This window comes from Lonchura striata, chromosome 8 (genome assembly GCF_046129695.1).
Source record: "Lonchura striata isolate bLonStr1 chromosome 8, bLonStr1.mat, whole genome shotgun sequence".
Lineage (NCBI taxonomy): Eukaryota > Metazoa > Chordata > Aves > Passeriformes > Estrildidae > Lonchura > Lonchura striata.
The window spans coordinates 32604749-32632660 of NC_134610.1; the positions used below are offsets into that span (position 1 = coordinate 32604749).

General features: G+C 42.4%; 1 protein-coding gene and 1 long non-coding RNA gene across 4 annotated transcripts in view; one reads left to right on the forward strand and one right to left on the reverse strand.

Annotated features, from left to right (window-relative positions):
• The window catches only part of ZNF804A (zinc finger protein 804A), a 145347-nt gene extending 141310 nt beyond the window's left edge, over window positions 1-4037 (reverse strand). For both annotated transcript variants that reach the window (XM_077785157.1, XM_021543118.3), the window contains exon 1: window positions 3871-4037. In XM_077785157.1, the coding sequence (XP_077641283.1) occupies window positions 3871-3981 (111 nt within the window). In that variant the 5' untranslated portion in view covers window positions 3982-4037. The remainder of the gene's footprint in view (window positions 1-3870) is intronic.
• Window positions 4038-4087: 50 nt separating this feature from the next.
• Window positions 4088-13956, forward strand: LOC144246708 (uncharacterized). Of its 2 annotated transcripts, none has more exons than XR_013340386.1 (5): window positions 4088-4327; window positions 5187-5300; window positions 7217-7355; window positions 7780-7851; window positions 13200-13956. It is a non-coding gene; the product is annotated as an uncharacterized LOC144246708 (long non-coding RNA). The 2 variants fall into 2 exon arrangements; XR_013340387.1 differs by lacking the exon at window positions 4088-4327 and adding an exon at window positions 4467-4696.
• The last annotated feature ends 13956 nt before the right edge of the window (window positions 13957-27912 follow it).

A 27912-nucleotide genomic window follows, 5' to 3' on the forward strand; every position in this document is an offset into this window, starting at 1 on the left:
AAGTTCAGGACCAGAGGCACAACAAAGAGTTTGCAGCAAAAAATTTTATAAACTGCTACAGCCAAAAAGAACATCGTTGGGAAAGCTTCATAGCCACCAAGTACAAACCCTGACATGCAATGGCCAAGCAATCATCGACTAAATGGCCAATATTCATTGACTAAAACACCAAAAAGCATGAAAATGTAGAAAGAGCAGTAGAAATTTGAAACATCATTGCATAGTACTGACCCCCATGGTGAGTTTTGAGCTTCTTGTTCAGAAACCATCTGCCACACAAAGACCACATGGCAGTTGGTTCACACAGACACTACTCCAGCAACAACAAAAAAACCTTCCAAAGAGCTGCCATGGAGTACTCCAGTGGCAGATTAGCTATTGTTAGGAGACTCTGCATGTTTGAAGGATATTTCAGGCAATACAAACTGCAGAGGGAGAGGATAAAGCCTTTTTCGACAGCACAACCACCAATTTCTTTTAAAAATACCGCTCTATTTTCTGAAGTTACTTTTTAATAGGAGTTTGGAAGCTATTCTTCCCCAGGGACCCATTTCCCATCAATTTCTTATCCAGATTTATTTTCCTGACAAGAAGCAGCAGATGACAATTGGGTAAGGGATCCCTACCCCAAGAGCGACCCAGTGGGCCGGGGGGACCACATGTGCCCAGTACTGGGCCAAGCTGTCAGATACCCAGAACTGCATCCAGACACACATTCCTTCATTTCCCACCCTCACCTGACTAAAGGTAGATTCACAAGCAACTTTTTCTTAGTTTATTTAATTTTTTAAAGTTTTTTTCCATAACCTGTTTCCTCAGTTGCCTAAATCCACTCCTTCCTTTGTTCCCTCTCGTGCCCTTCACCTCTCTCTGAGCTCAGGTTTTACCAATGACCTCTCTTGAGGAATAGAGCTGTGGCCTTCCCCATCCTCCTCCTACTTTGTATCTTTACATCTTTATCTTCTCCCCCTCTCCCAGACAGCCCCATCTCAAAGCCCACACTCATTAGGCATTAAAGCAGATGTGCCTCAGGGAAAGACCGAGGTAGAAACTCTGTCACTCCATCTTTTCTACCAAAAAAGTAACTCTGATGCTCTCCACTGAGCAGCTTTTATAGAAGGCCAAAGCTTTGTGTGTCATGTTCTTTCTTCCTGCTGTATTCTGGGAGTTTTGAATCAAATCTTCACAGAATTTCAAACTACTAATTCTGTGTGAAACAGGACACAGGCAGAGGACAAACACGTAACCATCACCCACAGAGACAAAGAATCAGGGAAAAAATATCTCTCAGTGACCTCTCCTCGAGAGCAGGGCTAAAAGAAAAGAGTTTCAGGTCAATACCAGGTCACCACAGAATGGGACAGTAGTGAAAAGGCCCAAGGAACTTTCTCTCCCAAAAGCTGATCAGCTAAGGTTTGAAGATACACCACATAAAATCTTCTCAAAACCACAACATCATCTAACTCTATCCAGCACTTTTCTACTTGATGTGAAATTCTACTGAAACACACATTCATCTTCATTACTAGACAGAGGATGGTGGCAGGACTCTGAAGGAGAACCAAAACTTAACAACAAATGCAACTTTTGCACAGAAGCAATTCTGTGTCGTACAAAGGGAGGCTGTTTTCAGGTTCTCCTTGGTTTATGAGGAAGCATAATTTTAGAAAGCTTGGAGCTCAGATGGAGAGACAATGAATGCTTTAGAGCAAATAGGAAGCAATGTCTGAGTCTGAGCAGCTTCAAAAATTTTGATTTTTAGCCTCAGAAATTGCTGTTTCTCCTAGTCTTGTTTTATGATGGAAGACAGCAAGAGCATACTAAAAGGCTGTGTTCTTACTGGAATTTCTAAAGACTTAGACTAGCTTACACTAACAAAATATTTTCATCCTTCAAAGTCTGAAAAGCTTGTTTACAGTGAAAGTGACCAATCCTCTGAAACAATCAAACATCTGATTTTCCCATTGAAATAGATGTTGATGTACTTCAGCATCACAGAAGTATCCTGTCTGAGCTAATAATGCCCTGTATCACAACTTAATGATCTCTTTACCTCCTACAAATTAAAAAAGTAGCTCAGAAACACAAGTCTTGATGCCTGCATCTATACCATTCATTTCATAGGGAAGGATTGAATTTTGCTGTCCACAGAGCCAACATCAAGAACTCTTCAACCCAGCAAAAACTTTGCCAGTGCTCAGTGCCCACACAGAAGTTGTTGAGCTCAAGGCTCTCATGGCAGTCCCACAGCCAGTCTCCCCTCACATCTGTCTCACTGAAGATCTGGGCTGAGTTAAAATTTCTTCCCAGAGTACATTTTTTCCAGCATATGAGCACTTCAAAGGCCACACAATTATTTTTTTTTTAAATTTGAAGTTAGCACCAGTCTTTCCCAAAATATTTTGGTCACAAATAATTTTATTAGTAAATAAAAAAGACAGCCTTGTATTCTCAATATTACTGATTAATTTCTTTTTTGCCAAGGGAAAAAAAGTGCTGTTGAAGCAGAATCCATTATGAACTGCAAGATAATGCACAGTCCAAAAGTTACATCAGAGTATTCTCAGTCCTGCCAAATGCATCTTTACTGAAATTGTTTAGTTGGAAGAAGGTGATGTATCATGCCATTATTAGGAATGTATCAAATATTTCTGCAGTAGGTCTTGGGTTTGCAACTGTAACAGTGAAATATTACACGCATATTGCCATCTCATGGATACTACAAACACTTGTTTAAAATTCCAGGAACACAATCCCTGACAGAAAAAATACGCAGAATCCACAGCAAATAAAATTGTAAAGATTTACAACGTGAAAGCAGGAACTTCACATTTGAAACAGTCCAAAAATCTGCCTCAGATTCTCTCGTAGTAGTTACTATTTTTATGACTTGGCTCAGACTTGCTTTAATCTCTTTATTTAGGGAGAAATTGCAAGCTTGCCAACTCTAGCAAATGTTAAGTACTTCAGTAAATTCCCCATCAATATAGGTCGCGCATTCGAGGGAACAAGAATGTGGTGAGTAAGTTCTGCTCCATCTCCTCCAAAGAGGATTTCAGAATAAGGCAGTGATGGGAGTGAGAGATAAACAACGTGGCTAAGCCCCCCTTTCAGCTCCATCCTCCTCTCCAGACATCTGTCCACACTGCCTGGTGCCGTGATTGAGATGTTCTGCGATGCAGCTCGCCCAGCCTGCCGTTATCCTACATCCCTTTTATCTGAGCAGGCAGGAGAGCAAATGTATTGCCAAGGCTACTGCGTCGTCACTCTTCCATTAAAGTTCAGTAACAGCACGGGGCGAGTTCCAGCGAGTCAGCAAAACCATAGGAAACCCAACAGATGCAAAGATGCCTAAGTATGGAGGATGAATTGAGAAACAGCCCGAATAGCCTGTGCAGGCTTTCCGGAGCACCTCCGCCAAATTGCCTAAACCCACCGAGTCCTGTCAAACCCCGACTTCTGCTTTCAAAAAGAACTTGGCAGCCGACAAACCGAACCGCGGATCGCTTCCCAGGCTGTGCCCGAACAAGCGCATCTCTCTACCCAAAGGGCTCGGACGAGCAAACAGACAAGTTTCGGTCCCTTCGCGCACTTGCTCAGGCGGGACCTGCGGCCGTCCCCGCACGGGGGGACGGGGCCGGCGGGCAGCCCCCGCGCCGGGGGATGCGCTCGGCCGAGCGGCGGCCGCCGCTCCCCGGGCTGCCCCGGCTGCGAGCCCCGGCCCTGCGGCTCCCCGCCCGGGAGGGTCCCCGCGCCGCCGGGAGCCGCGGGCACCGCGACCCCGCGCCGGAGGAGGGCCGGGCGGCCCCGGCTGCCGCTGCGAGCCGGAGGAGGAGGAGGAAGGGGGGAGGCAAGGGAAGAAGCCATTACCAGAGTTTTGTTCCCGTTCTTGCTGAGGGGGCCGCGGAAAACTCCCTTGATGTTGCGAAAGTGCCCGTTGCTGAGATGCGCGGAGCTGATGACAATGTAGTAGCACTCCATGGGGCCGGGGCCGCCTCCTCAGGCCGGGCTCGGCGGGGCTGGGCGGGCAGGGCCGGGGCCGGGGCCGGCGGGGGCCGGGGGTGCGGCCCCTCAGGCGCGGCGCGGCCGCGGGAGGAGGATGCGCGGCGGGGCGGCCGCGGCGGAGCCGAGCGAGCTGCCGCCGCCGCTGGCAGGCATAGTGCTATTATAGCGAGCAGCCTTGCCGGTCGGCTGCACTGAGCCAATGGCAGGGAGCCACTGGGCTGGTACCGAGCGCTGTCAGAGGAGGACATCTGTCACACGCCGCCTCCACCGCCACCCACCGCCCCACGCCCCGCTGCCCCCGCCGCGGACGGGCCGGCGGCAGGTAAAGGGGGACGGGAGGGGGGAGAGGGCAGAGCCGGCGCCCCAACCGCAGCGAGCCCCGCAGGTGGGGTGTGCCCTCCTTTTTCCGGGGGTGGGGACGACGACGAGTGTGATTCCTGCGGGATTCGGGGGGGTGGGCATGGAGAGATGCCCGGGGTGCGACGCCCCCAGCCCGACGCTCCCGCCCTCCTCCTCCTCCGAGCAGCCTCCGCGCCCTCCACCGCGCCCTTTTCTTTTTTCTTACATATTCCTCTAACACCCCACTCCACCTGCCCGGAGCGATCCCCATCGGCCGCCGCCCCCGCCCGCCGCTCTCGGCTCCTCTGGCCCGTAACCGGGGGAGATCGGTCATTTCTCATCCTCGCTCGGGGTAAGCTCCATCCCGCCCTTCGCTGGGCTGCGGCCGCCGCAGCCCATCCCCGCCGCATCCCGCCCGGCAAGCTGCAGGATCAGGAGCGGGCTGGCAAAACTTCTGGGTCACGGCATCGAGAAGCGCTTGGGGCCGCATCCTCCCTTCCCAGAGCGCCCGCATCCCTCCTCCTTGGGTGCCCGCATCCCCCCTTCCCGGGGCCCGCATCCCTCCTCCTTGGGGGATGGCATCTCCCCTTCCCGGGGCCCGCATCCCTGCTCCTTGGGGGATGGCATCTCCCCTTCCCGGGGCCCGCATCCCTGCTCCTTGGGGGATGGCATCTCCCCTTCCCGGGGCCCCCGCATCCCTGCCCCTTGGGGGCCCGCCTCTGCCCCCCGGTTACTCACGGTTCTCCGGGCCCGGGGCCGACGGCGGAGGCGGCTCTGCCCACCCGGCCTCGCAGGGCTTGGGCGTCTGCAAGGAAAAGGACAACAACCATGGTTTCTCGCAGGCTCTGGCGCAGACTCTGCGATCCTCAGCCTCAACGCCCGTGTAATGTGCTCGGCTCGGTTCTACAAAGCCCCCAGCAAACTGGACTAAAAACCATTAGGTACATCAGCATGAGGTAGGTATAGGATACCCCTGCTCCTTCACCAGCATAAGTGCTCCTTTCTTTTTGCAGCACACAAAACAGAGCTGGCTTCCAGGACCAGAATTTGCCACAGTCCAAGATGTGCACAAGAAAGATGCTAAAGTGTGGTTTGTTGTTTTCTTGGTGCTTCCCCCCTGCCCCCCCAACATAAGATATCTGTGATTTGGAGCTTTCTCATGTGAGGTGTGAAATACTCTTGGCTGGCTCATCTCCCAACTTGCTTTACCTTTATTCTGCCTTGTAAAAATCAAGATTGATGGGATGAATTTCCAGTGCCAAAAGAACGAACACCTTAGAAAAGCAGCCCAGAAACATGATGTAACATCTGAACATGTCTCTTAGTCAGCATTTACTGCTGGCAACATAATAGCAGTGTCCTATCATCTTGTCCTCCAAAATAGATGAGCTGCTGCCAGAAGATTCAGGATGGGGACACAATACAAAACATTTCCCTGGCAGAAATTGTCTCAGGTGTTTGCATCCTTGATGAAGGAAGCCCCAGTTTTTTGAGATGTGCCCCCTTCTGATAAACATCTTCTATCATTACCTCCGGTGGCACACAGTGAATAGTAAATTTTGACAGCTGTCACTCATTCTTTAGCATTTCCAGTACTTAGGAAGGAATTACAGAAATGGCAAAAGTGGAAAGTTTTGACAGCTGAGCCACAGGTGAGAGATCAGAATTTGCTGCTTCTTGTTAGAGCCAAAAAAAGAGTGTCATAATGTACACGCACAGTAACATGATTTTTCTGGTTATGATGATGTACGTGTACATCTAGAAATAACCAGCAAGTTCGTTGCCATGTGAAAATCAAGTCAATATTATAAATACCTGATAAATTTAAAAACACAGCACACGCAAGGCCTGGTTACCCCTCAGACAGAATCATGGGTGTGGTTCCCTCTCAAAAATGTCAGAAGTTTAGGTCTGATAGAATAATGAAAAGCCATAAAATGATGCAAGAAATAAAATGAGGCAACTTTTTCCTGGGAATAAATGTATTCCAACTTGGACTAGAACAATTTTTTCCACCTTCTAATTAGAACATTACTGATATGTGAGGACCCTTCTGCCTCAGAATGAAGCTCCACACATCCACCATCTCAAAGAACTGGAACCTTTTTCTCTGAAATCCTTGCACAGGCACATTGCTGACACATTTACTCACAGCTGCTACAGCCATACCTGGGCCCTTTCAGGCTTGTGCAGCTGCTCTCTGGCCTTTCAGAGACGTGCAGGCACTACTTGCACGCTCTTAAGAGTCCAAGGACTTGGGAACATCTTGCAGCAACAGAGAAATAACCTACTTCCACAGCTCAGGTTTCAAAGGTTCACCCCGCTTTGTACCAAACAGAAGCGAGAAAAAGCATTAAAAGCTGCTATAGCTTCTGCTCATGAAAATCACTGTCTTCCTCTATTAAGGGAGGGAAAAACCAAAAAACAATTAAAAACCACCTGATTTCTCCAAAGCACTAAATAAACAAAGGACAAGCCTAAATAATACCTAACAAGGAAAATATATATTTTCTAGTCCTGCCTATTCTGGTTGGCATTTTTTTTTTTTTTTTTTGGCTGATCTCTGATCTATCTTAACCCTTCACCTAAGTTTTCTTGCCTCATTGTGTTTATTATGATCACACAGGCTCAAGATGCTGCTTCGTTCCCAAATCTTTTATTTTTAATAAATTGCTGATTTCATAATCTCTAATGCTACTGCTCCTACCTACCATCAATCTTCCCCATTTCCATCCCTGTCCTGCTCTCCTGGGTAAGTATCTGGGGTTTCAGCTCTTTATATTGCTATTTATTCAAATCTCTGCTATGTAATAATAACCAGTGCTGCATATTTACTCATTCTCTTATTCTTCTATTTGGGAAAAATCTCCAGGGAGTTGTTCTTGTATAAAACAGCAAATACCAACTCAAGAAACAAGCTATGGATTTGAGACATTTTCTGGAAAACTTGTGAACTAGAAGCCAGTAAACAAATGAAACTAATTCTTGTGCATTCTACTGTTTTTGTGCCTGTAAGTACACTCAATATTCTTCATTCTAATATTTAATAATATTCATTATTTAAGAAATAATCCTGGCATAACCCAGAAAAAATATTCAAAAGTATAAACTCTTTCGGTTTACAGTTTTTAAAGCATGACACAGCATGTGTGTTACTAACATATCCTGAGAAATCATTCACTCTCTTCAAGCATACCCTTCAAGGGTAGCAAGGAATATCTGTGCTCAAGTCACAAGAAACTCAAAAGTTCCCACAGCAATTCTTAGTTAATTCAACAAAATTCACTTTACCCTAAGAATAACTCCTTGTTAGTAATCTGCTGCCTGAGACACACCTTTTTACCATCTCCTGCACTTTCAGTCTCCTTGTACTAGTCCTTTTTTTTCTTTTTTTTCTCCTTTTCACCGAGCCCTGTATGTGTTTCCCTATTTCAGATGCCATCATCCTTGCACGAAGCAGAAAGAAAGCTGGGAGTATCCCGAGTACCTTTTCAAAGCCATTATGGGGTAATGTGCATTATACAGTGTATTACAAGTGCATTCATTCAGCAGCTGTGGGGGTGGTACAGCAGGATGGAGGAAACTGGGATACTCTGGCAGCCGAGTTCCCAGCACATCCTCCATGGTGTGTGAGGAGTATCAGAGTGGGCTCCCTGTTCCAACACTTGAGCTGAGTGGAGTGCTGGAATCACAAAGCTAAGAAAGGCAGCGGTGCCTTAAAGCCCTGCAGCTCCCAGAGTTGTGTCACAGGGAGAGCACTGGGAAGGCTTGGTCTAGCATTTCTGCTCAATCCCAAAAGCAGCAGCAAAGATTTATCAAAACATACTCTGTTTTCCTTTCTTTGGTCCTTCAGCCCTTCAAAGCACATGATTTCACACCACTGCTTATTCAGAACAGCTCAGGTGAAAAGCTTGTCCAGCAAGAATCGTCCCCTCCCTCTTTTCACATACCCACATCTGTATCTGGCACTACATTCTTGTGTTCAGAAATGCAAACACTTCTCTGCCCCTGCTCTTCCCAGTCACCAGTATTGCCACTGCCTGCTTTAGGATACTATTGGGAAAAACTGTTTTCTTACTGGATATAATACACCATTCTCTGTATCTTCTCTTCTAAATGTTTATTCTGCAGAATTTCCCCAACAGCACATGGACACAGCATCTTTTTGTTTTCTCCTCTAATCCATTCCTAACAAATAAACCGAACCGGACAAATAAAAATTCAAAATAAAATTGCAAATGACATCCCGAACATGAGGTGATACCAACAAGCAACTGATGTACTATAATAGTATTAAACAGCAAGACATTTTTACAAAGGCCAGAAAACACCTGATGACCCAAGCCAAAACACCTGATGGCTGCACAAGCCACTCCTGATCATTTCAAACACTGAAAATGCAATTCACTGTGCTATGTTAAACATATCCATAGAAGCAAATCCTCTGTCAAACAGAGTGCCCCTATGTGAAAAGCAAATGGAGACAGCAACTGGAAAATGAATCCCCAAAACCGTCTGTCATGGAATTATGGTTTCCCAATATCCATTCAAACCACATATCCAAGTCAAATCCTAACAGAATAAATGCAATTAAACTATCAAACATCATAAGAAAAAAATTGGATTTTATCTCAGAGGAAATGCTTCCATCTCCAATGGAAGGTGTCCCTGCATGTGACAGGGCAGTCTTTAAGTGGTTTTATTTTTCAGATGATCTTTTTTAAATGCTCTTTAAGGTCCTTTCCAATCCAAACCATTCCATGACTTCCCAACTGACTGCTATACAAAATCTTCAGTTTCATTTCTCTAACAATCTAGCGCAACAGTGCAAGGAACAATTGTTCAGTGATAACACAAAAAGCTCATTAAAAAAAATACACCCTTTCATAAATCAAAAAGCAGAAGCCAGAAGACCACAGAATGGGTGTGATTCTACCAGGCCACCAGCCAAAGCTCAATAAAATCCAGCAGGCAAGGTACACAACTAGCATTACATTAAAGCAAACAAGACATGAACACCATAAACAATATCCAAAGAGATTTCAAGCAGTCATTCTGCATCTGGTGCTTTTCTGGAGATGAAGTTGACTACATAATGAGCACCAAGTTTTCATTTTTAATCAATTACATTTTTTAGAATTTTATCCAGTTAAGACTTGCTTTGTTAAAAAGTACACCATTTCCAAGGTACTTAAGAAATTAAAATCTTTTAACGAAAGTAAATGAGACATCAAGGGAAAACCTAATAAAAGGAAATCCACAAATAAATAGGAAAACTGTAAATTTTGAGATCTAGGATAGCAGATGATTTGTGGCCATTTATTACAAACAGATTATTTTCCCTGCCAATAGCCACACAATTTTTTTCCAGAGTTAAAAAATCTGGAGTCTAAAAAACTGATAAAAAAATATTCCACAGTCAATTAGAAACTTCACATCTGTGAGCCTGGGCTCCTTTCCTGAAGCAGTAGGTATTTCCGTGGGAAGAAACCCTGAAGTTCGCACCAGGAATTGGCATTAGCTCCGGACTTTTCCACTGGGTGGTGGTAATGAGATCAGGAAGTTCAGGAGAACTCGGAGCACCACCAGTATTCCCTCATTTCTATATTCATTCATTCCATCACTCTGTCTCTCCCTCCGTGCCCACGTTCCCACCCCATGTGTACGCATGCCACGCTGGAAACCTACTGGCACAGCAATGAAAGGACAAATAGAATCGTTCTCAAATTTTTCAGGGCTGGACTATAAAATTAATCTTAACACAGTTTGCTGCTTTAGCATTCGGTTAAACGACATCATTTTCTCAGTGTAAAAGCTGAAAGAGAGTTGAGGTGAGACAGATGACAGGTCAGAAAATAGCACTATTTATTCCTGAATGAGCAGGTATAAATTAGAGCCCCACTGGAGGAAAAAGCGCACCAGAGATTCACATTGTAATACATTTCATCGAGTTCAATATGTGACGTGCTATGATGGCTTCCTTTTTCTTGTGATCTGTAATTGTCACAGAAGAGAATGGAAATTAAATTTAAAATGTTGTGTTTACTTTCCCAATGTTACACATTTCAGCGAGATCCATTTTTCAAAGTGGGAATGTTTGGCATAATCTGAAAATCAAAGCCCTTTACAATATTTATGGTTACGACCTCCCAGCTTAAAGCACCATAAATCACATCAGGCATTAACTGGTTCACTTTCACAGGGCACCAGTTGTGACAATACCAAAACACAGTACAGTATTAAGCACATGCTGGGGAAGGATATTTCAAATACTATATAATATGATCCATTGCCATGCTTTTAAAACCACACCATTTTTATTAATTATGATTTAAATACTGGTAGATAGTACAGTCCAGTAATAGCCTTAAAGTCCTTTTTTGGCCCTTCTGAGTTGCTTGATAGATGCTTGACACTATCAGCTTACTGTCTGAAGGGCCCTGTTTATTCATTAGAACAATTTCTTTTCCCTAATAACTCATGACTTACCAATCTGTCTGCTGTAGTGAAGGAATGTAATTACAAATTGGCATGTTAAAATACTATCAAAAAAATTTAATCCAACTTGCAAAATATTAATAAGTTATGTGCTTAATTAAAGATAACCATATCAAAATAGCTCAAGTACATTAAAGATTACTAGCCTGAAAAAAATAGATGTGGCAAAAAACCAAGTCAGTATTGCTCTAAAAATAGGGAGGACTTCCAAAGCCCAGTGTATCTGGTTTGGCATTTGGACAATTAAAAAAATATCCACATAATTAATTTAAGAACTTACTCATTGCTCCAAGCTATATAAATCATGCAAAGTTTTACCAAATGCATTTTTTCTTGAGTATCTGTGTGATCACAGAAGACAAGGCAAAAGACTATAACAGACAACTGCTATGGATAAGCTACAAATCTGTGTCCAAATAGCAACATCAACACTTATTTCTTCATCCAGTTTTTGGGGTGCCTTGGAGCTAGGGTGCTCTTGTATTGCTGAGCCCTGAATTAACAATCCTCATCTGGGGGAATAAAGCATCGTAACTATTAACGACTACACATTAGTTTAATTAAAATAATGAGTACTCTGACATCATGTATTTATTATTAGAGTGCAGCACATTAGTTCCATGATTTTTCTACTCTACAGCTTTGTTCACATGACCTTTTGCATCAACAATTTTTCGTGATAGTTACATGGGAATTGCCATAGAATAAAAATCTTCTCCAGTTTTAAAATTCTATGTTCCACTTCCTTCTTTCTTCCTTGCATAATCATTATACAATGTATGCATGCATATATATATATGTGTGTATATATACACACACACATACACATATATATGTTTGGATAGTTAGTAGCTTAATTTTCTACTTTCATTATTGCTATGTAACATGCTCCAGTGTCACTTGACATACTTCTGTAACTGCATGTTACCTTCTCTCCACACAAGCCTGAATTTAGTACAAGATATCTATTATCTAGACCTACACTCAAAATAAAGCATTGTTGCTTTTACAGAATTTCAATATCTAAATATATTAATTTACCCTTGAACTAACCTTAACATCAGCATTCCCACTAGAACCAGTGACCCTGAGGCATTCTAAATGCCTGAAGTTAAGAGGAAAAGAAAGTATAAAATGTCTTAAAAGTCAAAACACAACTGAACTATTCCCTGGAAACCCATGTGCTGCAGTCATTACAGGAAAATGCATTTACTTTAAAAAAAAAAAAAAAAAAACCAGCCAAACCAAAAAATACATGCAGAAAGAAAAAAAATACCTGTACTCAAATTGCCACCACTCTGGAAGAAATATTATGTTTAAACTTGCTGATCTTGAGTTAGTTTGAAACAAGAAAAAAAAAAAAAAAAAACAAAAAGCAACAACCAATCAACCATCCCAGCCTCTAAACCAACAAAAATACTTCCACCCTACTGGATTTGAAGCCCATCTTGGAATTGGTACCTTGTATTTCCTAAGCCTAAGCCTGGCAGGACAGTCCCTCACTCCCTCATGATGCCTAAACCTGCCACTTTTAAATGTCTGTGCTGCTCCCTTTTTGTCAGCTGGAAATCACCATCAATTATTTGACCTAACGCTGAAATAAAATATTCTTCAAGCTTTTCTCTCCCTATTTTTATAAATAATCATGCTTTATTGCAAGACACTGACGTCTCTGCAGCTTCTGCTGGTAAAGCTTTATTGTCATTACTTTAATGCTTGTACATAAATTGATTCCTTGAGCTTCCTAGTTATTTTTGTACATCTTCTCTAAATTCCCTCTGCTCACTTTCCCAAGTGAATAATTCTCTTATAAAAGTGTATTTGTATCCAAATGACCATAAGTCTAATGTACTTGCAGGCAGATTATATTTAAAAATCAACCCTTAAAGACAGCAATTTAAGTTTTTTTGGTTGGATATTCATCTCCATTATGCCCTCCACATTATTTTCAGAAAGCAAAACACGGATTAGTTTTGGAATAACACCCTAAAGGTTGAAAAGCAGGAGCTGTAACAAAATTATCTCACTGAGGGTCTTTGAGAATAAAAATAACGTTCAGGCAGTGCCACTGCAAAATGAGATTGGATGTAAGGATGCAGGGCACACATTTACCTCTGTGTTGCTGCTCCTTCATCTTTCTGGATTTCCACTCATTGAGGTTCTCGTGGGGGCTGATTTTGGCACTCCAGGGTGCCCTTGCACTCTCCCCTCGTGGTTGGCAAGCCCATCCTGGCTTTTTATAGGGACCACAGACTCCTCACACCTACAAATTGCTCTTCTCATTGCTTAAATTCTAGCACAGTCAATTCTTTAACTGTAACTGATGCTTCATTTTTCCTACCATTTCTCATCTGCAGTTTACTCGCCCTTCACATGAGGAACTAACAAGAAAGCCAAGAGAAACCCAAACACTATTAGTATGAATTTATTAGCAGGAAGCCAATTTTTGCTCAATATTACAACCGTGTATTTTGGATTTAACAGAACATTCCTCAAACTGAAGGCCAGCAGAGAGGTAAGTGGTTTTTGGACAAAGCATTTTCTGCCCTTGTGAAAGCAGCAGCAGGAAACAAACTCCAGTGGTCAAAATTGGATCATAAAGATGAAAAACCATATGTGTTTCTGGTCTTTAAATTGCTACTCTACAGAGTGATAAGAGACATCATATAGAACCTTATCAGGATTTAATTTCCTAACAGAAATGAGAAAGGAATGTGCAAAGCCCCTCTTACATGAGCTAGCATTAGATTGCAGTACACGATAAAAATATCTTAACAGGCGTATACCTAAAGAAGATTACATTCCATCTCTCCTTCCTGAAGATGCTTTCTATACACAAATTCTTTTAAAAATAGCATATTTCTGGTTTGCTGTGCATGACTGTCTTCTTCAGGAGATGTTTTCTGGCAAAAATCTCCTCACAGTTACCATATCCTTTTAGTGCTTCCATAATAATACCTTGTAAAATGCTCTTAGTATATGAGGTTTATGAATGAAACCTGTCAAAGTATATGTACTACAAAAACATTTGCTAAATTTCTTTGAAATTTAATTCTTGGCTGTAGTCTGTGTCACAAAGGTTCTATAATAAAGCCACCATCACTATATGGAAAACCTGGTTTGCATGTATTTGTATGTTGTACATCTTTGCCACGTCATTCTGCATCCTCTTCCTGATTCTTGTATCCTAAATATATTTACTAACCCCCCCACACATTCCATTTCTGGTCTCTACCAACCACCATGTTATTTTCCAGAAAAACTCAAATTTCCAAAGGGTTCACTGTGAGCAACATTGCCCTTTTGATCATGGAAATGAGCACATTTTCACACAAATTTTATACTTTTCACATTGTGATATATTTACTGCAGGGACATTATAAAGAGCATTTACAAACAACACGCAAACATGTTCAACATGTTACAAACGTGTTCAGCATCCATGTAGGGAACAGTGGAGACAAGCAGAGCTCTGGATTTGGGATTGCTTGCTCTACTGGGTAATGGGCAGCATTTTTGGACAAGTGGCCATAGGAAATGAGGGCTCCCCACCCTCAGCTTCATCTTTTCTCAGCTCTGCAGTTTTGCAGTTTCTCCTCCTTGTGTTTCTAACCTAATCTAATTCTTAGAATCTAAAATACCTGTCACAACAGTCAGAATAGGATTATTTGCTAGACCATAACATGTGCTGCTCTCATTTTGCAACACTAGGAGTGCCGTAAAAAGGAATAGTTTTCCATCTTGGAGTTTTGTTAGATAAATTTAAAAAGGCTAAATTATTAATAAAACACACTAACATATGTACCCCTGAACAGACTAAGACTGTACCCATCCTACCTTGTTTAAACAATTTCTGAGTTCTATCCCCCATGCTTAAATATATACTCTCAATGCTTTCTGCAAGTTTGGCTTTGTGGATTTTTTACCATGCTGCTTCCTAGAAACATCTTGGGGAAGGGCTTGGCTCTTTCCTCCCTGCTCTCCACATCCATTGGGATGATGGAGCAGTGAGGATTTCCCACACTTCTCTCCGGTGTGTCTCCTGCGTCAGGCTGTTCTGTGACTCTGCAAAGCACACTGCACATCTTGGTGCTGTGCCAAGCCTGCCTGGGAAACCAGCCTCCCAACCAGCTCCTCATGCCACAACCAAAAATCACCCAACCTTACAGAAATACACTGCTGACTATACTCTGAAATACATTTTGGTGTGAAAAAGCTTCCGATAAGTAAAAATTTCAGCAAAACCCGACCTTTCCTTGGACATACTTCAAGACTTACTGCAATGTTATGTTCCAGTTATAGAAACACCCCAAATGAATAAGCAGATATTTAAATTCTACAGATGCCACCCTAAGGAAAAAATTTAGTTAAACATAAATGGCATGATTACCTAATGGGCATAGCAAAATGTTAGGAAAGTGAAGTGTTTGGATAAAACAGCAATGATTAATTTTTCATTTAATTTTTTTCTTAAATATAACATACTTCTGGAGATCATACTTAGTGAACATACTCGTGGTTCCAGGCCCACACAGTATTTTAATTCCATAAGGTGCGTGGGAGGTTTTTTAAATCCACATAATTTTGTGTTATTTTCTTTTTACATGTTAAGTTATTATCATCAGATGGAGGGGAAATTAAACATTCTGAATGTGTTAAAAGCCTTGGTCTTCTTGACTCCTATTACCAACTGCTAACTATTGCTAAACTCATCCATTTTTGGAACATGAACAACCTTGATAACATCAGATGAAGACAAAATAAAAATAGAGCTTTGGCAAATCCTGTGAATTGAATTCCGGTATCTCGGAACACCGTGTAAAGCTCTTGATTGGCTTTGCAAATGGAACTCACTATATTAATACTGAATCTAACTCATTTCCTAACTTTATTAAGAGCAGCCAGAACTATAGTCATGCTGGAATAGTAAGGAAATAAATAAAATCCAGGCTGTGAATACAGCTGTGATTTGTTTTTTCCTGGGGCAAGGTTTTGGGAAAACCTTTCCAGAAAAGGTTTTGTGAAAGTTATTCCTAAAAAACTTTATATCCAGTCATCCTTTCCTTTGGGGGCACATTATATATGTTGTTTCCTCCTTTCTCTGAGAGTAGGCAGTAAAAGCCATCTTTTCCATCACCTTAACTATTTGGCTTTTAATACGACCAGAATTACCAAAGCATTTCTTTCTTCATACAGTCCCTATTTTGACATACAGTCCTGAGCAATGCACTTGGATTTCCTCCCTACTCAGACACGCAGCAATAAAGATCCTTAATGAGCAGCAAGCCCAGTTTTTGCTTGTCTGGGTCATGTTTACATGACATGACCATGCAGCTGATGCCTTGGGAAGAGGTCCCTGGAGCACAGCCCTCCACAGCAGGGGGAATTCTGGGCTCTTGAACAGTCCAGCCCTGTCCTCACCCACACATCCCTGCAGGACGTGCTGGTACATACAAGGTGGCCTCCCTGGTTCTGACCATCCCTCCAGCAGTTTTCAGAGCAAACATGCTCTGCACAGACACTCAGCAGGATAAGGAGTAGCACTCCTGTCACCTCTGCTCCAGCTCCCACCCCTCAATGCCTGCATTCCTCTGTCTGCAACACACTTCTGCCAGCCCACGAGCTCAAAAGGATGCTCTGATGAGGCAAGAAGGTAGATGTTCTGTGGCATCACACCCAGGTGCAATCTGACCACCAGGCACGTGCAGGCTCTGTACACAGCCCCTTTTCCCCATTTCAGGGGTGGCACAAACCAACTGGGAATGCTGCAGGAGGTGCTCCTGTTCCCACCCCTTGCTGGGTGGAGGGAGAAGCAGCATCCCTGGGAGGAGTCACGCTGGGACAGTGCCACAGGTTGCAGGCAGTGAGCAGCACAAGCATTTCCATCACAGAGCCAAGGTCTGTCCTGCTCCTCAAGTCCAGCTGAAAAGCCACCACTGAAGTGCCTGGGCTGCCCCTGGATCCCTGCTGCCTCTTCCCTGGCTGCCATGGCCTGACAATGAGCACACATCTCAGCCCAAAAAAAGCTCCTCAGCTGCCCTCTGACATATTAACATGTGAAAAACAGTGAGCATCAGAAACAACAGCGACAGCATCGGAGAGAGGCAGATGTAGATTTATATGTAAAGCGTAGCTTATGCTGATGTGGGTACAATAAAAACAACTCTAGCATGTATTATGTAAAATCATTTACTTTCCAAAAATGGTATCAGCTCTAGATACAGTTTAGGTACTTTACTAATAGCTTTTATTTGGAGGAGCACTATATAAGTTTCTTTGCTACAAGGTGAGAAAAGATAATAGATAATTTTTAAAAGCATGAAATGCTTTACGAACCACCAAATACCCTGAATTAATTAAATTTCAAATTAAAAAAAAAAAGCCTCAAATGTCAGGTGATCTCACTGCAGTCATAAATATCTCAAAGTATTATTTAATGTTTTCCTCTGTTCATAAGCCTCTTAGAACAGAAGCACATTCTCCAGAGATCATTGGCTTACTGTGTACCTAAAGAAATTAAACTACAAGTCAATTATGGTAAATATATTTCATTTTCCCCCAGGAATGGGCAGGTGAAAGGGCTTAAGTTCAAATGGAAATTAGATTAACAATAATAAGAAAGTTATTTAACCCCTAACTTATATAGTGTGGTCCTTGGGCAGCTTTGTGAGAGCATTCACAACCAGTGTGGAAACAAAGCACATAGAGCATATACCTCAATTTTTGTTATGGATTTTAAATCCATTTTCAAGTCTTATCAGTGAACAACCATTTTCACTTGGTAACCATGTATTCTCTCAAGTTCTTTAAATAATATTTAAAACCTAATGTAAGCAACATGCAGCATTTACTGATGTCCATCAGTATCTCATATCACCACCCAATACATGGAAAACATGGAATACAACTCAGCAACAGAAGATGCCTTTCTACTGGAAAATTTACAGTACTTTGGCTACAGACTTTACTTTCCCTCTTCCAAAATAGTTTCATCATCATTTTGATGAATTCTTGAGACAGGAGTGGATTTGCTGTTTTGGGTCATTTTATCCTATAAGGTCTAAAAGAAACCCATTTTTTCCCCAATTCTTTTAATATGTAATGTTAAATATTACACTAGAGATAGTTTTGCTGTTGCTGGTTTTGCCTTCAGCAATATTGCAATTTAGTGATCCATAAAAACGATGAGTCCACACTTCTGGAAAGGACACTCCCACCCTTAAATTCACACCACTGAGGGGCCCTATTGGAGCCAGTGGGCACCAGCCCACACCACCTTAGGAAAACAAGCCTTAAAACCTCTACAAGGAGTTTGTTGAGACCAAGATACGAAAATGCCAATGTGTTGGTAATAAGCAGAATCAGGAACTGGAGATCTGGATGGCTTTGCTGGCTGATTTAAAATCAAGACTAAAGCAGAGGTTGCCTACGAGCAAGGCTACCTGCTTCACAGTGTGTACACATCAGAAAGCAATTAAATCAGAGGCCTCAGCATTTGTTTTTGTTTGAATTGCAGTCAGTACCAACCATTGACCAATAACAGCATTTAAACAGCAAGCAAGCAGTGTCACTGTTGGGCAGGGAAATTGAACCAGCAAAGATTAGGAAATACTCTGCAGTGGGAAGAAAGCTAAGCACAGGCATCAGTTATTTAGGGATTCAGTCGTGCCTGCTGCCCACAACAACAATAACAACTCTCTGCTGTATTTTCAGAAATGAGCTTTCTGCCAACAGTAACGCAGCAGCTGCAAACTCCACTAAAGATTTCAGCTTAATTACTACAGGATTCCTCCAAGCCCTGCTAAGCACTGACCTTACAAGGACTGGCCCGTGGCTCTGGAAGAGAGTGTGCAGCATCCTCACTTCCCCCTAACCAGAGCCTTGAGATGTGGAAAGCTTCATTCAAGCTCTTGACATGTTCACAAGCACCACCCCCGCTATTCCATGTCCTTCCAGCTCAGATATTCCTGCAGCCACACACAAAGACATAGAATTTCTTACAGTTTATGCTGCCATCCTACAAACCCACAAAAAGCCTCTTGCTCCAGCACACGGTGACACGTTCCTTGCCTCATCCTGCTCTTGGAGTTAATCAGGACTACAGCATGTTCCCACGAGAAAGAAGCCTTTATTGTTCAGCTGAGAAACATAGATACACACAAATATATATTCTATCCATATATCTGCAACTATTGCATCACTTTCACCTCCAGGGAATGCATAAAATATTAATGCTTTTATAATGTATTGCTGGATTGCAATGTATAATCTTATAAAGGATCTTATAATGATCATCATACTAATAAGTTATAGACAAGAGACTCTGGGGCATATAAAAAGCATAGTCAACCTCTTATGGGTAAGCTCTTGCTTTAAGCCACACAACAGATCCCAAATAATACATGGACCCCTGCAACCATGGGCAGGAAAAGAGCTAAACCTTTTGAGTGGTACAGGGATCAGGAACTCCCTGCTCATGCTGGTAATTTCCTCTGCCATGTTGCCTGTGATTGATTTTCACAAGTAGGAGTAAAACAGAATCATGCAAGCTGGGACACTGCCTAGAAAATAAATCTTTGAATTCACCTGACAAAATGAGTCAAGCAGCAATAGCATCAGGACCACAATATGGCTCATTTCATCTTGCCAAAGAGCAGGACAGTCTACTTAGGAGCCTTGCTCTTAAAGAAAGGCAGTTACTGCTGACAAAATGTGTTTTTAGTGGCAAATAGCGCCAGGCTGGGAGTGCTGGTACAGTCTAATGACATAAGTTAATGCTGTATCAACTTAAACCCTGCAAGGTTCTGGAACAATAGATCTCAGTGACAGAAAAAGCTTCTTTGTGATCTATTGAAATCAAATGAAAGGGAAAAGGAAAGGCAAATAGGTTACAAATACATCTGAAAGGAAATTTAATGGGTGAAATTCGCTGTTCCTTTTCCTTTCACCACTTCCTGACAGTTTATTGTTCACATCTTGCTCAGGGCTACCCTTTACCTATTCATAAATGGCCCTGATCCTTCTGAACAAGCTGTTTCTAGCTACCACTTCCCTGTACTTTGTAATTCTAATGAAGAACCTTCTTAGTTACCACAAGGCTACTTTCCATTTAAAATCAAACTGGCTGGCTAGTCGACACTTAGCAGTAGCAGAACAACTGTAAAGAGAAAGTTGTTGTCCTGAATTCTGTGGTCCACTCTTAGTTTTTAGTAAACTGTGATAACTTGCACTGCTCTCCTTCACATTACCTAGAAACAAAGAAACCCCTCCAAGATCATCTCCTGATGTTCAAGTATAGAAAGTTTGCTGATAGTAAATAGTTAGACTTAATGGAGAGTGGATTAACAATATCCCAGTGAGCATCTAAACATGACACTTCATTTGCAGCTCAGTGTTATTGCAATAATTGCCATTACTATAAGACTTATACATGTATTTACAAGTAAACATGTTCCAAACAATTGCAATACACAGTGCTGTTGGGGTTATACAACATATAAAGAGAGACAAAAATCAAAGCCAATTTGCCACGTACCTACAAAGTCATACAACACTGATGCCAAAATCGACAATGCCATTAGGTTCTATTAACACAATGCCCTTCTCTCTTCCTTTGGACATACAAACCTATTTCCCAGTCTCACAGCATCTCTATTTTCATCCATTGCTGGTCCACACATTGCAAAAGAGTGCACACTAAGTCTGCATCAGGATGCTTTTATGCAAGAGGTATTTAGGTGGAGAACAGAGAGAGCCAGAGGGGCAACTGTCTCTGCACCAATTTTGTACACTCTGGATGGAATTACTACAGGAGAGACTGTACTAGCTCTTGCTAGAGCTGAGAAATGTCATCTGATGAGAAACAGGAAGTGTGGGGAGGTGTTAAATGCTTTTGTGATTTTGTTCCACATTCAGGTGAATACTTTAAAATATGGCAGCTGTAAAAGCCAAAGCCATGCAATTTTTTTCAGACAATTCATTTTCAAATTCATTCTAGCAAATTTCACCGAAAAATTCACATGCATCCAGAATGAACAATCCAAAGTTAATTAATGCCACATAAAGAAGCTGCATAAGAAATCCAAGCCTCAATTTCTGACTTGTAAACCTTCAAAGTAAAATCTCCCTCCTCCTTTCAACGTCAAAAGAACTAGTGAAACATGGATCTCTTTTACTGACAGATTTGCAGCCTTTCTCTCAAACAGGGAAATCTGAACAACAACAATAAATGGTTTAAGAGGTCTGGAATGCAGAAAGCTGCTGTAAAGGTCCATATACATGAATCCCTGTAGAGCACTCCTGGAATCAGCTGGTGAATTGGATCAGTGTGTGCAGCTTTTGTTTAGCCTAACAAGGCAGAGGCCAGACTGGCAGGCTGAGCCTAAACTCTTTAACTCAGGATCCCCCAGGCCCACAGAGCAGCTAAGCTGCCCCATGACTGACAGGCAGGTGAATGTCAAACATGGTTTTCTACTTGTGGGATCATGTATTTCAGTATAGTTACTCTGTCTTTTTATCTTCATTTTCTCCATCTGATCAGGGCTGTCTTTGCTAACACAGTCACCCTCTTTGACTTCCAATAGAATAATATTCAGTAATAACCCACAAAGCAAGGCTTACATCGTGGTCACTTTGACTCTACAATGTCTAACATCAGAATTTACAACAATTTCCTCTTCCCATTCCCTTTCTTCTCACTGCAGAAGTCCAAATTTACATGCCTTACAAAGAGAAAGTCACATGCAGAATTACCAAGGAAGAAATTCTCAGGAGAGAATTTTCTCCAACATCTGAGACTTACTACTGCACAACCTCTGTGAGATCTCATTTCTACTGCTGTTACAAGAGTTATACGAGAGGCATCCCTTGATTTTTCCACTCTTTGCTTGCCCAAAGAAGACTTCAGGTAATGCAGTAACCTAACACCTTAAATCCACATTTATGCCGTGCTGGTATCATGTGGAAGCATTGCCTGCTGCAAAGCACTCCAAGATTCAACCCAAATGGAGAGTGTGGGGGTCTTCAGTGATGACCAGCAGCTCCTGTGTTTTATTTGCATCAAAAGCACATATACTATGTTTCGTGTTGAAAATAAAAGTTTTTCCTTCCACTCAGTGAATGGATCACAACAAATCACCTGTAAACCTCTACAGCAGCAGATGCAGATGTGTTTCCTCTCCCTTTGAGCTGTATCCGAGGGCCATGAAAGTACAACCTGCTCTCCCCTTGTCTCTCACAAATCTTCAAAATAAAGTGGTGCCAGCTGCTTCAGAACAAACACCAACAGCATTCATTTTCCCTTGGACAAATGTAACTTTTACACCACTTATAGTGCTTTCCCACTTTTTTACCCTACAGCCATCTCTCTGCATAAAAGACTCTCAAATGTGATATGGGTAATGAGGAGGGCAGTATCCATCACCACTTGCCAGGGATAAGGCACTAAGGAGAAGAGACTAAGGACCTGACAGCATCACCAATCTAGCATGTTTAGGTTAAAGAAAATAACCCCAACCAACTGAAATCCCTTCTCAGATCAGGTTTTCTCCATCTCAAGGGTGTTGTCTACCACATATGCCCACACACACCCTCAGAAGCCAAAGTTTTCTGCTTTTCCCCTTCTGTCACTGCTTTCTGAATTAAAGTCAGCACCATCCCAACAGCTCCCCACAGCCACTCTGCTCCAGGGCAGGCAGCAGCCAGCACTTGGCATCACATCCTGCAGGTCTTAGCACATCCTGAGAGTAAAAGGGGAAGAATGAATCAGCTACTTTAGACTTATAGCATATCTTGGCCATTAGCAGAAAAAACCTACAGGAGACAGTGCTGATTAATGCATTCCTCTCCTTTCTGCTTCTCAGTTAAGCTTGTAAAGGCTTGTCTGTCAACTCCTGTTCTTCCCAGCATCCATGGGGTTTCCTATGATATAATTATCAAAATAAATTAAAAAAATGTTTTCTTGCTCTTCAACATCAACTGTATTTGTAGCGGACATTACAGCTCAGGGAAGAGGGAAAATAATAATAAATCTGCAACAGCAAGGACAGCAAATAACTGCATTCTCATAAGCACTAAGAGTTTTATTTGCCATACTAAGGATAAGATAAAGTCGTAGCATAGGTATTCAAAGGAGCTTGAAATAAAGGGGAGCAAAATATTTCTTCTCTTTCTCTCAAAAAGAAAAAAGGTGCCTCTGATTTTAGGAGATTGAAGTGGACTGCAGCATGACTGCTGTTCACCCAGTCCCAACCCTGAAATGGAAAGCACTGAAATACCCATTTATTTCCCTTCCAGCTACACCACCTGGGAGCTGGAAGCGTGTTACACACTGTGATCTCTCCTTGCTTTCTTCCAGGCACGCTGAGGCTGGTGGCAGAGGGGATTAGGCTCTGAGCTCCACTGGCTCCAAGTGTGTCATTAGGATGACTCACACCGAGGAGGAACTGTGGTTTTTGGTGACTCACATGATGGCTAGTTTGGAGCTTAAGCCCTGTGTTCAATCCTTAGCCTGCAATCCCTTCAATAATCTTCTAATATGAAGTTTAGTTCATATACAGGCCAGCAGAGCTCCCTTCGCTAAAATTAATTGGAAATGGATTGTGAAAAGCCACTCACATTAATCACCATGAACAGTAAAAAGGAAGTATACTTCTTGGGGTGGGTTTTATTTTTTTTTCCATTTTATCTTTCTAAAGCATACCAGAAGGCCTGCTAACCAAAGTCAGCACAGTACAGTCAGAGCCAGCAAAGGCTTTTCAGAAATCTTTGTAAGCACACAGCATCTCTGCATCACCAGAGGTAACAAATGGCCCAATTTAGGCTCAGGCAGAAAACAGCCCTTAAATGCAACATATCCACTCATCCCCCACCCCCAGCCCCACCTTTCTCTGTCCTGGAGACATAGGCAGATGGTTTAAAAAAATGTGTGGAATATGACATTTTAATTACAGATCACCTGCAGTTCGACCAGGAGAGGCCTCTCTGAAGAATAAGGGAGAACAATTAAAGAAAAAAGGATAGGCTGGTTTCTAATTTTCTCTCTCCTCAGATGGCACGGGGGAAACAGGAGCAGGGAACAGACCGGATGACAGACCAATTAAAGTTGTTCTTCTGGCCTGGGTGATGCTGGCACCAAGCCCAGATCTCATTCTCCTGGCATCTCCTTTGTGTTCTATGGCATCTCCCATCTGAGGAAAAGCATCTCCTGCAGCCCCACTGATCCAGCTCAGGGTTCCAGCTGGCAGTTCTGTTCTAAAGTTTTGGCATTTGCTTCAGCAACTTGCTGGACTCCACCTCACCCTCCACAATGACCAAGGAAATGATTTTGGTGCAAAGGAAGTGGCTTGAAGCATGCATGCCATGGCTGATCCACAAACCATCCTCAGCTGGTGAGATTTTGGAGCATCCCACAGCTGCAGCTGACCTTACAAGAGCAGCTGTCCATCCCCAGGGGCTGTGAGACTACATCAGATTAAATGTTTTAGCTCTGCAATGGAGATCTTTGCTGTCCACTTCTAGTTAAAGTGGGATCACCTCAGTGTTCCAATGCCTATGTTTTCTGACGTTACCAGTAAATGGTTTCATTCTTTGCCTGGCAGTTATTTCAGCTCTCAATTGCTCCCGATCACTCGGCTTCATTCCATCAATAACAACCCAATAAACGGACTTTAATCTCCCAGTAATGGATACTAATGGCAGCTTACTCTGGACTAGCCTTTAATTAAAGCAATTTAGGCTCAGTTCTGGTCACAGCCCAATGCTAGCCCGCACCACTGAGGTTTTCTGCTCGAGATCTTGTAGCCCAGGCTTTTGGAGCAAGCCATGCAAGCAGAAAGAAATAGCATTTGTGGACTGAAGTGGGAAAATACTCCCAAAGGTGTCTGAAAGATTTCTTTAGCCCTCAACAGCAAGTATGCTCCACAATTGTGCATTTTTTTAATATAGGTGGCTTGTTTAAAACAAATAATAGATTTTTTTTTTTAGTGAAGTTTTGGGATCAGAAAACAGAAGAGAGAACTATCACAGACACCAGTCCAGATTTAATAAAGAGTTCAACAGAAAAAAATACTGCTGTTCCCTGAACATTTCCCAGATTTCACCCATTTCAATCAGATTCAAGAATTAAATATTCCCCTTTCATCCATCCCTTTCTCAAGAGTTTTTCATGCAACAATGTCACAGTTTATCACTGTGCTCTTTTAAGGCCCAAGGTTTTTTAACTCTCTCATCTTCAAGGTGATTAATTTCTCTTTTCTATTAGACCTTTAATGAGTGTGACATGGAAAATGAAGGGTGCAGATTGCCATGGTGGCCTGGGCAGTGACTGCTCTGCAGCAGCTCCAGCACTGCCAGGACAAATGTTCCACGAACCTGGCAGGAGACAGATGCTGCCATTTCATTTCTGCCTTCTATGGATGAGCCTTGTCATTAAACCCAGGAAGAAAACAAGGACTGGTACACTGTAAAAAGGTGAAAAGGCATGGAGTATTTTGGGGAAAGCCATTTACACTTAAAGTGGTGTTGCTGCAGATGTGAAGTCTCAGGCTAAAGTAAAACTTCACTCAGGTTAAGATGATACAGAGAAAACCCTTAATGCTTTTCCTTGAAGATGCATATACCAAATTTTTTTTCCACTGATTCCATACTTAACCAATGTCAGGTTAAGTGATAAGATTGTAAAACATTCAATCAATCAACTTCCCTGAAGCATTTCCTAGCCAGAGAAATGCAATGCTGAGCCGTAATAGCAGCAATCACATTTTTTAACTGATAATTGAATTAATTACTGTAGACATTTAAATTTCATAGCATAAGATAAGCACAGAAATGTTAACATCCAGATACTTCTATCAAAGGCAAGTGCTAATTTTTTTCAAGTCAATATTCCCATGGCAACTTTGTTACTGCCAACGAGGAATAGGAGACAATGACACACATCTAGTGTGTAAGATAAGAAGGAAAAGAGGAATATCCAAATGTCTTCAACTTTTTAATTCAGAGAACACCAGAAAAGAACAGTTAGACCCTTACAGTGGGGAAAACATATGCTGTGTACCCCTTTGCATCCTCTGACATACTCTGGAAAAGGTTCCTCAGAGGTTATGGAATAATCCCTTCTATTAGATTTCTAAATTGGAGAAAACAGCCATCTCTCAGGAATGGCCTAGGAGCAGGGTAATCTCACTTGACACCAGCATACAGGTGAGACAATGCAGCTCCTCAATTTTTGGATATGAAATTACTTGCACCCCCTTGTTCTCTTAATCCCTCTGACAGAGCCCTGCCTGTGCCTATAGACTCAGAAATGGAAAAATAAAATCAGGAGAAATTCAATTACACAACCTTCTTCTTCCCTTGCCAGAACATTTCAGGAAATTTCAGAAACTGTATTATTCATAGGCATTTCCAGAATTTTTCTATTGCTCTAGTATTTATCTTTCTCCCAGTTTTCTACTTCAAGACAATGTCAATAGTCAACGACTTTTTACTGTCTTAGCAAAAGTCTTTGGATGTTCTGTCTGATAACCAAGTTTTCCCACATTACTATAAAACAATTTTTTCAGAGAGGCAAACATAATTATTGCATGCTGTAAACTCGAGATATTTCAGCAACAAAACTGTTAAATCAATTGTCTGGGGATAGATGCACATATTTTAAAAAATTGTACTTTAGCAAGTACATATGTAGGAGAAATTACTGAAATGGTAGGATTTATTCTGTTTTGAGCCATTTGCTTATGTCACTATATACAGCAGGTAATTTTTGCACCACTGAAAGCAGTTTTTTATGATTAAAGAATGACAAGCCAACTGCAGATTAAGTTTAGATACGTCCTCCAAGACCTTTGTTAGAAAATGAGACTTATGTCTGAAATTTTGGGAAGATTCACACATTGCATGAGGACAGCCTTCCCTGAATTTTGACTGAAGAGACAAACACATACAGGCTGGAGGAAACAAAGTGGTAGAAGCCATAGAGCATGAACTGTACCCAAAAGGTGACTGCTTCTTCCTCCAGTGCAGTAAAAATGGAGAAATAAAATTTCTATTTGATGTGGTTCCACATGGCGAGGATGTCTAGCCAACACAGACACCCAAGCTTACTGCACCATTAGCACAGAAGTTAAACAAAATTTTGGCTTCTCCTCTCCCTGTAAATTTGCCATCAACAGAGCTACACCAGCACATTTGACCACCAGGCATCTTTAACTGGCTTTTACACAAGGAAAAACAAGGCCAAAGAATGTGACTTTCCACATCTTATAAGGATACAGTCAACCTGGCTTTGAACAACCTGACAGTCACAAAGCAATTAAGAAGTGCCAGGGACTCAATTCTCAGCCTCAGCCCCCAGATTTGAGGGTGCCAGTCAAGATCCACGGGGCACTTTGGGGTGGGCTCTCTAAGGGGCAGCACAGACACAACAGAGCCCCAGCACAACACAACCTCCCAGGCAGAGTTCTGAAAATGTAACTAAATCTGAGCCCTACCTTATCAGAGTTTAGACAGCCACGATGCACAGAGCAACACTGTCCAACTTCAGAGGGCTTCAGGCACCAGCCCACACAGAGTAACACCATACCACTTCAGAAGGCTGCAAGGATCTGCCCTCCTTGTCCTTCAGTCCAGCCTTTTATCCCCTCATGTTGATGCATGGCACCTGTGTGCCTCTGTGCCCTTTGGAGGTTGCTCAGTGCTCTGGGCACTCCATGGCTCGTTACCTTCAATATCATTCACCTGTCCTGCACAGCTGTAGCTCGTTAGGGATGAGTCCCACTCCAACCACCCCAGTCTGTGTTCCTGCACCACCACTGCACCTGAGCACCTTTTGCAGCCTCCATCCCTTCTGAGGCCAAAAGGCCTCAGCCTCTCTGGCTCTGTAGTGCTGGTCCTGAGATATATAACAGTTTTGCCAAAGTATTTCCCTTTCTTCCACTTCATAAAGCGGGTTGAATGCTCGGGATAGACCACAAAGAGTTAAAACCCCTGTGGCTGGAGCAGTTTTATATCCAGTAAGACTGCTAGCTGTTTGTTGCCTTGCCAGGCATCTTTAGTACAGTACTGAGCACT